Source organism: Mastomys coucha, unplaced genomic scaffold, assembly GCF_008632895.1.
Source record: "Mastomys coucha isolate ucsf_1 unplaced genomic scaffold, UCSF_Mcou_1 pScaffold22, whole genome shotgun sequence".
Lineage (NCBI taxonomy): Eukaryota > Metazoa > Chordata > Mammalia > Rodentia > Muridae > Mastomys > Mastomys coucha.
Window position 1 is genome coordinate 151785053 of NW_022196905.1, and position 15223 is coordinate 151800275.

The 15223-nt window shown below is 46.0% G+C and overlaps 1 protein-coding gene across 1 annotated transcript in view; it reads right to left on the reverse strand.

Annotated features, from left to right (window-relative positions):
- Efnb2 (ephrin B2) overlaps nucleotides 1-11074 on the reverse strand; it is a 44005-nt gene extending 32931 nt beyond the window's left edge. Inside the window, exon 1 of the mRNA XM_031338978.1 lies at nucleotides 10307-11074. Within this exon, the coding sequence (XP_031194838.1) occupies nucleotides 10307-10437 (131 nt within the window). The 5' untranslated portion in view covers nucleotides 10438-11074. The remainder of the gene's footprint in view (nucleotides 1-10306) is intronic.
- Nucleotides 11075-15223: the final 4149 nt, after the last annotated feature.

The window sequence follows — 15223 nt, forward strand, 5'->3', positions numbered from 1 at the left end:
TCCTTTAGTTAGGCTGACAAGGACTCTGCTTCCAGAGGTATGACCTTGTTAGATGTGAGCTTCAACAGGTTCCCCTTTGAATTGTACACCAGTATAAATGAGAGTTACTCAATGTTCAGACCAACAGTGGAAGACCACACTCAACACTTGCCTTTTCTCTACCTTGTGTGGATTACTTTGAGCAAATACACCCTCAACTTACCCACAGCCAATTTCTTATGTCATCATAAGAGAACAGCCAGACACCAGAGCACTTCAGCCAGATCTGCATCTTAGCTCCATATGACCTCAGAAAACTCGGTTAACCAATTTGGTTCCAGTTTGCCCAACTAATATTAAGAGGATAATAGGACTATTTCCCATTGGTGGCTGCAAGAAGGTTTAATGAGTATGTATCCAGCACTTGGTTGGTATTTGGAAAATGCTGCATACAATTGCTGTTAGATAAAATACGGATTGGATCAACAGGAAGCAAGGGTTCTCAATGCAGGGAGGGGGAAGCCACTCTGCCCCTCCCCGAACCCAGGTTGGATTCATGTATTCACTCAAGGACAGACATCTTTTATAAGAATACACAAAATGGTTTTGTACAAAGAACCTATTTCCAGTGCAAAGCTGGACAGTTGAACAAGAGTGTCCATGGCTTGTTCATGTACTTGAATTCTAAGACAGCACTGGTGGGGGAAAGCAGAGAAAGAGGGTCCAGCCTGGTAATAGACGAGAGAATTAAAAGGTGCTTCATAGAACAGGAAGTCTTAAAGAATCAGTAGGAATGACAAAGGAACAAAACTAGACATTATTAGAGCTCTTAAAATACTAATGTTAGTCTTCATTTTTATTTTATTTTATTTTATTTTATTTTATTTTTTGTTTTTTTTTTTGAGACAGGGTTTTTCTGTATAGCCCTGGAACTCACTCTGCAGACCAGGCTGGCCTCGAATTCAGAAATCTGCCTCCCAAGTGCTGGGACTAAAGGCATGTGCCACCACTGCCCGACCAATGTTAGTCTTCATTAACAAAGTGTTTTCATTTTTTTCCTTGCATGTGGATGGTATGCAGTAGGCATCAGTAAATTTGATTAACAGTAACTAATGTTTCCTAGTTTCATGTGCCAAGCTCAGAGCCAGGCCCTTTACACATTTAATCCTGACCACTGTTTTATTACTCTCTCTCACCACTGCTATGTGATTGTCTCTAATTTAAAGGTGGACAAATGAGCAACACAGAGCATATTGTTCTAAACTGCACAGCCAATAAATGGCTAAGCAAGGATTGGCTCACACAGGTGAACGCCAAAGCTCTTGCTCTTGATCAGCCACGTCCTGGTGAAATCAATTGCCTGACTTGCCCACGATGACACTCACTTTTAAAACAATGGGTATTGATAATCCCCGCATCAAAAACACTGTTGAAATCAATGAGTTGCTATCTCATGGGATCTGTTTGTTCCCACTCATGGGATTTGACTCTGTGTTATGGATATTCAGAAGCACAAAACACATTACAGACGCTACTCTAGGTTGAAACTGTCCTGGCTTGTGCACTACTGGTTTTCAGCAATCTGCCATGACTTTGCTTAGAGATACTGCTCTCATTAAAAACTCAAGTTTCTTCTCACCTGGACTGCTTTCCCTACCCAGGACTGGCCACCTTTCCCCTGACACCCTGTCCCCTCTCTCTACATATAACACCATGGTATCCCAGCATGGAATGTTTCCGTTTCTACCTGACTTTCAAATCACAAGGAGCAAGCCAGGTGATAGTGGTACATGACTTTAATCCCAGCACCAGGGAGACAGAGGCAGGCAGATCTCTTGAGTTCAAGACCATCCTAGTCTACAGAGTGAGTTCCAGGACAGCTAGGGCTACACAGAGATATCTTGAAAAACCAAAAACTAAAACAAAACAAAACAAAACTATCAGGTAGAGATTTTTCTGCTTTGACTTTATTCTCAGTGTAGGGCCTTATTGAATTAATTAACCAAGTTACCACTGCCAATTATCTTGGGCCCTTATAACCTCTAGAAGGAAGGGTAAAGGCCAGATTACCTCCTGGGTCCTAAACAGCCTTTGAAAGCAGGAAGAAGACTGCTAGATTCTCTTCCAGAAAAGGTTGACCCAAGGTCGTTCTCCCACACGGTCTCCCACAACCACAAGTAGTTGGTATCATCTGGGAGCTTTGCAGTAAAAGTGTGTATCTCCCAGCCCCACCTTAGCCCTCAGGAATCAGAAACTCCGGGGTGGGTCCAGAAACTAGCTTTCACAATCCCTGAAGGCAACTGACTTTGGTACCCTAGAGTTCAGGAGCCTTGGATCTGAAGGGTGGATCTTGGATCTCTGACAGCATGTGATAAAAACATCCCCAACCAACAAGGTAAATCTGGGTTGTGCCTGCCCATCCCACAAATACCTACTGGATGCCCACAAGGGTCAGAAGTGAATGAACTGTTGAAACGAAGCAGAATCCCTTGCCTTACAGATTCGGCAGGTGGTAAGCACCGGAGCATGCCTGGAAGCTGCTCTGTTCATAGAGACCTAGGGTTAACTGCCAAGTCTACAGGATTGCAAAGGAAGGCTGGGAAGGGAAGAAGGTGCTTCTAGAGGAACCCTCATGATCTGTTTTCTCACAGAAAGAGAAGATTCAAGACCTGCAAGGGTTTGTTTGAAACCTGAAAGTATCCAAATGATAACAGTTACATGGAAAATGGCATTTTCTAACTTCTTCAGTTAGATACATTTTGAGTTCGAGATATACCTGGTTTATCCTGCTCTGTTCAATCATTAGACAATTCTAACTGAGGATGAATGTGCTAGGGACTCAGTAAGGTAATACAAGCTGGGGAAAGGACAAGGACTGAAGGGTTTTATCAGTTGATGTGACCAACCGTGCTGTGCCTTGGGCTCATCTGCTATCCCATGAGTGGATGGAAGAGGTCATCTCAAAGGCAACTTTGCCTCTGAAGGATAGAAACTCCATGAAATACACAGAGGCAAGGAGACAGCCCAGCCAGCAAGCTACCCCATAGGACACATCAGTCCCTGAACACACAAGTGCAGAACTTAGGAGTAGCACTCACACATATTCTAGGGAGAGTCAAGATGAGTGTCCATGAAAAGTACAAATGAATGTCTTGGTGCCAAGATGGACTCCACCATTAGAGAAGTGCTATAAATACTGTAATTAAAATTTGACACAACTGAATTTCAACCGAGAAAATCAGCTGGAATTTTTAACCATTCTGTGTAGAATCTATTTACAATGCGTATGAAAATGATGTCTTCTGAGTGTGTAGCTCGCCAGTGGCTCATCACTTGGAAAGTGTGCCACCTGGGCGTTTCCAACTCTTTACCCATGCCAGCTGATGAGAATAGAAGGCATGGACTTTACCTCCTTTACTCGGGCCCATTTGCTCTTCCGGTTCTGTTTAGAGAACTACTCTGGGCAGAAAGATCCTGTTTTCTCTAAGAGAGCTTTTTCCCCACTGTGGTTTTTAAATTTGAAATCAGCCAAGTATGTATCACAGACCCAGAATGCTCTGAACCAGAATTATATGTTTGACTTTGTACATGGAAAATATTTGAATGTGCCCCTGCTGATTCTACACTGCAACCCTTCGAAGGCTGTTGTCCTGGGAATCCAGCACTGTTTCCTCACTTGTCTGGGCCCTCCATTCTGATAGAGGACACTTCTAAATATATCACGCAGGTATGCTCCATAGAATGGAGGGCCCAGAAAAGTAGTAAAGAACTCACACCCCTGCATCGGTTAGTAAACAGATGCAGGGCTTTCTTGCATAGCTCTTTAATCACTTTAACCCTGTTCCTAACCGAAAGCTGGAGGCCAAGGCGATTCAGCTTCTCCTTTTGTCGGGTTGCCTGCCATAAATATGCACCAGTCTGTGTGTGAAAAGCTGAAGGAGGCGGCAAGCTTGCTGGACATTTATCATTCTCTGTTCCCCGCTAACAAGCAAATACTTTAGTTGAATGGGCCATTAGCAATCATTGTCAAATGGAGAATGAAAGGTGCTAGGATGTGACCAGCTTATAAATTAGGGGTGTCCCTCCTCTTTGACGAATCTCAGCAAATCCAATGGATCTTTTAGGTATAGATTCAGAATTAAGATAGAAAGGAAGGCGAAAAGTGGCAGGTGTTTGGGTATGTGAAGTAGAATATAACAGTAATGTCTCTCATAATTCTCAGAGTAGTGAAAGAAACAGATAACAAGAGTACCTATGTATAGCCCCAAACTATGATCCAGTGTGAGAACCAGGGAGAAAGTCAATAAAATGGGTCTAAAGAGAATATTTAATGACAATCTTTATCATCTGTATGGAATCGGGTTTAGAAGAGGCTTTCAACCGGCTCCTGTTAAACAGCTCCCACATTCCATTCGTAAATTACCTCCAAGACCCATTCCATAAAGAAAGCCCTTGTCCGAAGAAATAGAAATAGAAATAGTGAGACTTTCTTAAATGCCAAAAGATGACGATAAAGCAAATATTTCCTTTCTGGTGGCTTGAACCAATTCTGGGTGTCACTCTGCACCTAATCCAGCAAAGAGTCAATGGCTCACTTTGTCTATTGACTAACACGGGTAATGGGGAAGACCAGCACTAAAGTCCAGTTCCCTTACAAGAGGTTGGGGACAGAGGGCAGTGACAGTCAACACCACCAAGATTTCCTGTTCTTGCCTTAATGTGGGTCAGCACCATCATTTTATAATCATGTCATTTCCACCAGGGAACTTGTCCCAGCCAACTCGCAGATTACCAATCACAGTGGTCAAGAAAGCTCGGAACCTTTGGAATCGAAGTTTTGACATACTGGTTGGATTATTTGAATTAAACTAAAATTGTACCCTTTTCAATATGGTAACGTGTTATTTTTCTTTTTCTTAAATTACCCCAGGGAAGAAAAGACCAACCTCACAGAGGAGCTAGAGGCCCAGGTAAGGGCCAACGGCCCAAGTTTTTCCTTGCCTTGGCAGTGTAGAGAGAGATACAAGGCCCCGACCCTGGAGGGGGTTGGGGGGTGGGGCAGGGAAGCTGAAATCAAAAGGCCTCTGTTTTCTTTTCAGATAATTCAGGGCCTACCTATCCTCCTTCTGGTCTCTGTTGCTGCCCAGCAGGTCTCTGCCTGAAGCCCAAATAGATGAAGGCAAGGGCGGCGAAGGGCAGTTAATCCTACAGAATGGCTGGCTCTGTCAGGCCAAGAGTTAAGCAGGAAAGCTTCCAGGCCCTAAGGACTGCAGCGAGCTGTGAGTTTTAATCAGCCTCCACCTCGGTCTATAAAAAGGCCGTCAATGAAAGCTACCTTGGCCATATTATCTTCCACCAATGAGCAAGAACTGTACAGCTCCCCTTCTCGGCTTCAGCTATCCCAGACCACAAGTGGAGCTTTCATGATTCTTAATCCCAGTTCCCAAGTCTGTGTGGCTCTCACATAATACCAAACAGCCTGGAGCAAGGGCCTTCGCCCCACACCCTTTTCAGGGACGTGTCATTTCTAACATCAAGCTAATCTATATGTTGCCATGGCTTCGCCTTTATCTGCCTTTACATCGTATGAACTGCATGGATTTACCACATTATTTTTATCTGAAAGACAGAAAATGGTGGTTTTATTGCCATACAATCAGATTACTGCCGCTAGCTTCTCTATGCCTTTTTACCATACTTCAATCAAAAGGGATCAGTTTCTTTATGCTCTGCCCTTGATTTACTTTACATCTGTAAAGACGTAGTCTGGGTTGTAATCCCCTTATTAACTATGACCAGGGTTGATTTGCCTAAAAATAAAAGCAAATTGTGTCAGACCCTTTCACTTTGTTTTTGATTCCGAACTACAAAATGGATTACTAAAGAAATCTTCAGAGTTCACACGGCTGGTATAGTGCTGAATTTAAAATGAGAATTAAACAAGTTAAACAGGGGAGCCATGTCAACGGTTTGCATCTTCCATCATGGGAGAAGGGCTGACTGCTTGCTTTTGTATTCTTCGGCTTTACAGAGACAATGAAGCCACAGGAGTTTTTTCCAAGCTGTTCGGAACACGTCTCGCTTGCTATCCTTCCTTTGGGGCTGTTCTTATTCCTTGCCGCCCCCCTTCTAATTCACCCCTTTATGGGGGAGGGGACCTACCTAGAGAGAGAGAGCTCACTCCTCTCCAGAAGCTTGGAGTTCTATGGGATCTGCATATTTTAATCAAAATATTTTAAACAGTCCAACACTTCTCTTTATGCAGAAGTATAAGTGACCTGAAAAACAGGTTCTTTATGCAGGCAGCAAAGGCAGGCAGTAACTAAAGATATTTTAATAATCTTTTGGAGACAGGGCTTGTTAGTGTCCAGTTTGTAATTAGATATTTTAAGAATAAAGTTTTCATTAGAATGTCAAAGAAATACTCTTCCTTAAAACAATTCTCTTCCCAGGGTCTGCAGTCTGTACGTGCTGCTCCCTGCCACTCCCACTTCTGTGACGATGCCCTACAGTCCTGCCTGGATCTGGAATAATCTCCCATTCTGAGAATGTCTTATGAAATGCAGCTTCAAGTCAGGTGTCAGGTTAAGCTCCTGAGAGCAACCCAAAATATTTCAACTGAAGCTTAGACAACAGGGATTCAGTTACTCCAGTGCCCACAGTGCTAGTCTGAAGGAAGCTATCCTGTGGACCCACCAACAGGATTTGTCTTAGTAAGTGTGAAGAGGTTGTAGGAAAGCTAATAAATCCACCAGTTCTCCAGCACACTGAAAACCATTCCAACACACGGTCTTTAGGTGGTCCCTGGGGGTGGTTAATTCACCTGTCTTCAACAGAGTCAGAACCACCGGGGTCATTTGCATTTCTTTGCATTAGTAGGACAAGTGTCAAGAACTAAGCTTTGTCAAAGATTTAGAAACAAGTGCCCAGCAAATTATCTTAGCCTCAACCCTCCTTTTGGGGCTGGAAGCTGTAATTGCAGGAGGTTAAGAAGTTCAGTCCCGGGACACATGACTGTTAGATTCTCATCTGAAAAGGCATCCACATTTGTCTTTGTGTTCTGCCTGGCTCTGCAGTGGAACAAGGACAACGCAAAACCTACAGTTTATCATCCTGACAAAGCGTGAGGAGTGTGGATGAGAGTACCAACCCCGGTGCTTTGTGGCTTGCTTTTTATTCCCTCTCTATATTAAAACCAACAAGATTGGCCCAAATGCAAACTGTGGAGAACAGTTCAAGGGGCTATTCAATCAAGGCTGAATCTGCATTTGTTTATCTACAAAAATAGGAGTTTCAGACACAATAGAAGGTAGGCTGGCGAATATGTGTTATTGACCAGCTATTTAAACAGTGCTATCCATTGTAGTTTAGTTTATCAATCTGACAGGCCTGTATTTATTCAGAACCTGACTAGGGAGAGAGGCCTGTGTTGCAGGTTATCTGGATATTATCCAGCCATTCTTTTGTATCAACTCAACTCAATTTCAGGAATTCAGTTTTATTATGTGTAGAAAAACATTGCATGGGAAAAGCACAGTGCTTTGTAAATTAACTAGTATGTGTTACTTATAGAATAAAAACCGCAGACATAAATTAATACTGGAAGGAAATATTCAAGGTATAATTTATTTTAGAATACTTTGACAGTGTAGAGTTGTTAATCCTAAGTGAAACTACCATTCATCAAAACAACAAACAGACAGCACTTTATTATGGCTAAAACACTATACTGGGGAGGGGGATTCTACTGAAATGTTAATTAGAAATGGTTGCCAGGCTTTGCTCCTCTTTCCAGAACTTAAAAATAGTTGGAAAATGACCTAAACAGCACCAGCATCTTCAGATACAATGTGACTAATCTGACAGGGCAGCCACATAATCTTTGAGTACACAGAACTTCTGATTATTACATAAACTCTCCAGGATGGGATGGCAGGCAATGTGATTAAAGTAGTTATGGAGACTCCAGTTTACAAAGGATTTTCTGGGCTCTACGTGCACACAGCTGCTGCATGCTCCCTGGGTCGACCACCTGCTAAAAAGGCTGACCCCAGAATGAAACAAATCTAATTACCAGTGCCTGTTTCATGACAAGTGACTTGTCCCACAGTTCATGCAAAGCAAAGTAAAGTTTCCAAGCATCTGATTACCTGCCTGCAACATTTTATCTACAGAAACTTTTCTCTGGAAAAGTGAACAACTGAGCGATGCCAGGCATTAAAAACTAAAAGGCTCTTTTGTGTTACTCTTCCTTGGAAGAAGTCTTTCTGATCTTACAGATAGCATTCAGCTACAGGCTTTCCTCAGGAAAATTCTAAGCCATTTTATTGTGGAGGCCAGGGAGTAATCACACCAACTGCACCATACAGGGAGGCCTGCTCCTCCAAAACCCAGGGCCCTAGCAGCTCTCTATACATCTGTGGCCACAGCTCGGGAAAACTGTACTGTTGAAGATCAAATAGTGAATAAATGTAAATTAAGTCAACGCTCCCTCCCATAACACGCTTCAAATCGAAGACTATTTTCCAGGTGCTAGCTGCGCTTGTTTAAACAAATCAGTATTTCTAATTCTTCTGGCTGCACACCCAAGTATAGTGGTCACTACGAACAGAAAAGACGGTTATGTTGCTCAGAAGGGGTTTATAGGAATGTCTTTAAACTAGATGTAAATATAAATATTAAATCCGGACAGGGGAAAAAATACTCAGCCTCCTCAAAAAAGGTTGTGAGTGAAAGTGCAAAGTGGAGAGAGGCAGGCAGCCCGGGGAAGGGAGGGGGGATGGGCGCGCCCATAGCTAGCATTCGGCAGGGAAGGGTGACCTCTGTAGGCACCGCGAGCGTCAGCAGCAGCTACCACCAGGGGCCCAGTCCGAGTGGCGAAGGCAGCAGCGCTCAGATCCCAGCCAGGCGCCTTCTGGCACCACCAGGTGCCTGTACATCCCGTGTGGCTGCAAAGATACTACGCCAGGAGAGCAAATGCAACACACTGCTCTAAAAAAACAAAACAAAACAAAAAATTCTTTAACAGTTCAAGATTACACTAGAGGGGGGCACAGTAACTTTAAAACAAGGCCCTCCTGGCAGCACGCAAAAAAAAAAAAAAATGTTTTGGGTCATTTAAAACTGTAGATTTTTTGCCCTTTCGAAGGGAAACGTGTTTGGTCAATTATGTTGGTGAATTTAAAATTTACCACTTTCACAAGAGTAGGTACAATTCTTTGCCTATGGGGTAATTTCAAAAACAATTCGTTCACCTCTACTCAGAAGCCGTGCACCACAGGCTCAACTCCAATTAGGTCATTGATTTTGCTTCTAATCTGAAGGGTCTGACTCCAGCCAGGAGCCAGCCGCGTCTTCACGCTCTCCTAGGGCTGAGTCCAGAATTCCGCACAGCACTTTCTGGCGGTGGCTGGAAAATGAGGTAAGAGGCAGCACCCAGGCGCGGTTACTGGAGCCATGGCTGCGTATACCAAGGGATGGCTAGCATTTTCGAAACGCGGAACGCACCCTGGGAGCTCAGACTTGAAAGTTAGTCTCAGGCCTGGTTTTTCTCCCGACTGTGAGCTTTGCTAAAAGCAAGTCTGATCAAGGGACTCCCGATTCTCCAAGTGCAAAGGCTGCAGCATTGACTAGGTAGGGCCCTGAAGGCGTCGTTAAAATTAAGCCACCTAAGCGGACCGCGCCGCACGGGAGCTAGACCACCAGTTCCGACGCGAAAGGAGAGGCCGACGTGCAGAGAGCTCGCCGCCGGAGTTCTCTGGCCGAGCCACCGAGCTCCCCGTGCACTTAAAGGCTAGCGAGAAGGCGCCGAGGCATCCCGGCTCAGGGACGCCCCGGGCCGAGCTCCCTTCCTCAAAGGGACGCTCCACTAACCCAGACCCTCAGTTCTAGTCGCCTCCTCGCTGGGCCCCGGCCCGTGGCTCCCGCGCTCCTCGCAAGCGCAGCATTTCTGCCTGTCCCCGGAGCCCGCCAGTGTGTGTCTGTAGCCCCATTAGTGGCAACGTCCTCCGTCCTCGAAAAAGAAGGGAGGGCCAGATAGCGCCATTAGACAGACACCTTCCCGGGCATGCCACCAAGTCGCCAGAGCTTTGGGACCCCCCTAGAGCACTTGAGGTTGGAGCCCCAAGAAGAGTACCCTTGGAACCCGCGCTCTCAAGCTCAGCCGGTCCCCACCTAGAGAAATGTGGAAGGGTGGGGGTTGGGGGACAAGAGCCCCAGGTTCTAGAAACAGGGTCCAAGGCCTCCTCCCGCCCGGACCATACGGCATACCCCCCGGGCGCAGGCCGAGGGCACCGCGGGAGAGGGGAGGATGGTGGACGCCACTTACTTGGAGTTCGAGGAATTCCAGTAGATAGGTTCTAAAACTATCGATCTGGAGATCGCAGTTCTGCACAAAACCATCAAAAGTCCCCAACAGTACTTCCACACGGAGTCCCTCCTGGACCGGGCCATGGCCATGGCCAAGCCGCTCCCAGTTCTGCGCACTCCGGGACCCGATGGGACCGGCCGCGGGCTGCGACCCCCAATCCTCCGGGGCGGACGCGCCGCGCCGCTCCCGCGGTCGCCGAGGCCAGGTGCGCTCCCCCTGCGCGTCCCTCAGCGCGCGGGGTGGGGTCGAACGCACGGGGCGCGGCGGCTCGGCGGACTCGGGGCTCCGGGGCGCCGCGCCGGACGCAGCTGGGACAGCCGGCTCCCGTGCAGCTCCAGGGTGCCGGGCCAGGCGCGGAGGGCGGGCGCGGCGAGGGCACTGGGCCGGGACAAAGGCCCGCAGCGGAGAGACGAGTCGGTGTGAGGTGGCGGGTGCTGCTCCCCGAGAGGGGCCGCCTGACTATAGATCCAGGACAGCGGGCAGCGGCCCGGGCAAGCGAGCGCCGTGGCGGCGCGGTTCCATGTCCTGGAGCGCAGAAAGGGCGCCTCCTGAATCCTCGCAACTCGCGGCCGCAAAGCAGTCAGGAGAGCACTGGGACCCCCGCAGGCGTCTGACGCGCGCGGGCCTTTGTGTGCGGGGAGGGCGCCAGGACCCGCTGTGCGCGCAGCTCCGCGATACGACCGGTGCCTCAGTCCCCGCCGCGGAGAGTCAGCGCGCCGAGCGCACTGTCAGAGCACTATAAACGCGGGGCCCCGCCCAGTCGCACGCAGCCCATTGGCTTGCCGCGCCGCGAGCGCGCGCTGATTGGGCAGCACTCCCGTCCGTCTGCCGCCCCTACCCGACACTGGGCACCCAGAGGTAGGGCGCCCCTGACAGGTGAGCCCCCCCCCCGGGGCGAGCCCCGCTGGGCGCCTGGGACCGCGCACTAGTGGCCCCGTGAGGAGCAGGGCACGAGGTTGGCTGCCTCTTAGCCACTCGCATCGGCAGGGTCGCCTCGTCCAGCAAGTGCCCTCGCTAGGATAGGGCGAGACTTGGTGAACGCAGCGTTCCACCGTGCGGCGCTCGCTCCCTGCCGAACCCCGCGCGCATACGGCGCCCTGGTCCCAGGAGGATTCCTTTGAGCCTCTAATTGAGGACCTTCTAGCTTGATTCTACCACCAAGGGTTCCGGCCCGACCCGACGCAAGTCAAAACAGACTCCCGCGAGGCTGCGAGCCTTAGCAGCCCACCAGTAGTGCAAGCCCGCCTGCCGCCCTTCCCGACTCCGTGCCCCAACTCCATGCGCCCGCTCGATCCCTTTCCGGTCCTCTTCCTGCAAGAACAGCGCCCCCAAAGCGCCACTGCCAACTGAGTGGATTTTTCTTCACTAGCTCCAGGGAGACCCCGCGATCCCACAGTGGCCAGGAAGTTAGGGGTGACCCGGACGACTATCAGTCAGAGAAGTGGCAGATTTTGAGAAACTGCACCACGGCTGTGACTTCTATGGACCCACAGCGCCCACTAGCGCCCACTTTTGCCACTCCGTACTTGAGACTAAACCTACCAGTTACGGGATCGGATCTTAAGGATCCAGATACTCCCAAGTCGGAAACACACTTACTTAAGATACCTGGTAGCGGGGAGAGCAAAGTAGGTGGAAAGCACAGTCCCGTGTACAGCCCAGGACCCAACAAGAATTAACCACGTCTGTTCTTAAAATGTTGTCCATCAATACCAGAACTTCAAATGGAACTAAACAGCACAACGATATCTTTAAAAACAAGTCCCACATAGTTGTATGGACACCCGATTTAGTCACTAACTCCCCCCCCCGCCCCCCACCGTGGGTCTTTCTTTAAAACAAAGTGTTGACTTTTAAAAACCTTAATGTAAGTTAATCTGTACTGCAACTAAGAACCGGTTTGGGAAAACTCGTCTAAGACCAAAAACACTAATCACTATTTTTAAGTATGCCTGCACTGAAATGGGATTCACACTAGGTGAAACAAGGGACACACACACACACCCAGTAATGTTTAACTTCCTGACTGAAAAAGTGACAGGCACTGCTATTTGACCTTTACGGGAGAAGAGAGAAAAAGGACATTTGTTTTTTAAAGATCTCACTTAAGGAATTCATAGAAATCTAGTGTGAAGTTAAAGGTTTTTAAGTCATGGTCTGAAAGGTGGCTCAGTATGTGTTATGAAATTTAAGTTGTGATCTCTTAGCTCCCCATATATCGTCTCTCTGGTAAACTAGAGGAAATTTGTAATGTCTGAAAATAACCCAGCTTCTAAAAATACCATTTTCAGTAAGCCAGGTATTCTAACACCCAAACATTTTACTTTGGGGACAATGTACATATACTTTTTTTTTTTTTAAATCACACACATAATATTCCTACTGTGTGCTTTTAAGGGGGACATGGAGTTAATTCAGATACCTGTGGGCCAGTAATTGCGCACTTAACATTTTGACCCTCAACTGTTTATCCAGTCATCTTGGAAATTAAAACATAAACTCAAGCCATTTATATTTAATATTACATTTGTCATTATCCCAGACAAAAGGCAATCATAGAAGAAATTCTAAAGCATGGTCACACCAAATCACACCGTAATATCTCTGGGAAGGACTTCATTTTACAAATAAAGTCTTGGGTTTATTTTGAAAACAGGACACAACTCTATGCCAAAGGACTAAGTACTTGAGCAGAGGAAGTCACTGATTTCTAAAGCTAAGGATGTTTCTCAGTCAATAGACTTGAGAATTTTAAAAGTATAATCTATTACAAAATATAAATGATTTCTTACAGAGAGGCAGCAAAGCTGAGTTTCAGAAGGAACAATCCATTAGCCAGCAAAATGTACCCTACACCACGCCTTAAAGCTGATGCTAACCAGTTTGGTCTTTAGACTGTTCTGCAACTTGACCACACCAAAGGCCAAATCTTTGATTTGTAGGAGAAAGTGTGATCACACTCCTTGGGAACAATTAGTTCTAGTTCAACCTTTCCCTTCATGTATTAATGGAAAAACAGTATGCTTCAAATGCAGTAATGGCACTGTATTTGTATACTGTAACCAGTGTAGGCAGTAGGAATTGAAGCCTGTTTCCTAATGTGAACTGAGAGGTCTAGAGGCCCATGAAGGCCCACCCGGCAAACTGGATTAGGTATTGTGGTGGACAAAAGTCCAAGTGTGTAACTGGCCTTACTCTAAACAAAGTCTCAGTTCTATGAATTGATCAGGTATTTGGTTAGGAACAAGCAAAGTCAAATGTCACTGCTTGTAACCTACAAATGGAACCACTGAGGGCAATACCTAGGTAATAGGGAGAGCTCCATGCTACAAAAGACCCAAGAGAACTTAAGAATCAACCAGTCCAAAGCTTAATTCCTTATCTGCCAATTAATCCAAAGTGAATAGCCATTTGTCCTGGGATAACCAAGGACCACCTACATGTATAGTGAAGAAACACCTTTTATTCTAATCCTGTAGGTACTGACTTATTTAACAAAATATGATTGTAGGAAACTGCTGGGTCATCAACATGCACTGACTACTCTTTAATTTACTGGCTTCAAACAAAGTTTAAGTATGAAAAACACAATCATTCCCACATCCTCCAATCAATAATTTGAGGATTCGAAGAGGAGCCATGTTCTTTTCAAATAGTGCTTGACAATCCAACGATGTCTTGAGTATAAAAGTTCTACCTCTACATATTTTGCAGAGCACTCTAATAACATAAATAAATAAATAAAACAAGCCCTGGGGATTGCTTTAACAGATGGGGCTGGGGGTGGGGCTCTCACCACATTGGAATCCTCTGGACTCTGACCCATTCTGATGCTGTTTCAAAAATCCCTTTCGCCAGTAACTTCACTGTACACTATACAAGGAGAGCGACCCAATCATGCCAAACAAAAGGCAACTGGCTAGAAATGAACGGTGCTACGCATTAGCCAGTGCAGACCTATGTCATGGTGACATCAGCATACACTTCACAGGTGGGCAAAGGAATCAAGACCAGTTAAGTGACAGTCCAACAAATGGAAAGGTAAAAGGCTTACTGCTGGGAAACACCCATCCGCATGTCTTGCCTTCAAGCCTCATAGCAAGGTTTTACAATACTTTTAGAGCAAGTGATTATGGCCAGTCATGCAAAGTACACGGAAGGCTCTAGGTGAAAAGCCACTGATTTAAAGTACTACTATATTGAAGAAAAGTGGCCATATACACACAGGCAGGCAGGCACGCGCGCACACACACACACGTGCACACACACACACACACACACACACACACACACACACACACACACACACGATAGAGACATATACCAGTACAATTAACTGACCAGATCATTATTCAGAACAGCAACAAGCTCATTTACTACACTCTAAGTGAAACTAAAGTAGTCCTCATGTAGGGTTCCCTTCCTCTATTTGAAGCATTAAAGAGTCCTCACACCAAGCTAATTTAAAGATTTAGTTTATACAGTTGAGATTTCTGCAAACTCCACAATATTAATGGCAATAACTACAAATTTTAAATACTATAATAAAAATAAACAATCAATAATTCTATAATGCATCAAGAATTTCAAATAACTCAAGAAAACAAAACTGAATTAAAGGCGTATTTGTATTTAGTAAGTTAGGGAACATCTGAATTGCTAAGAGAGTGGGAAAGATTAGCTTTGATAATATGTATACAAAAGAATGGAACAAATGAAGAAACAAGCTACTACATTAAAAGTAAAAGGTGGGTGCGTATTATTGACAATGACATCGTCTTTCCTGTAGCCTGGCACACCACAGTAATCAGTTACTAAGCACAGGAACAATCTAGTATATCTGGAGTCTCCAACAGCAGACACTCCATCACCTAG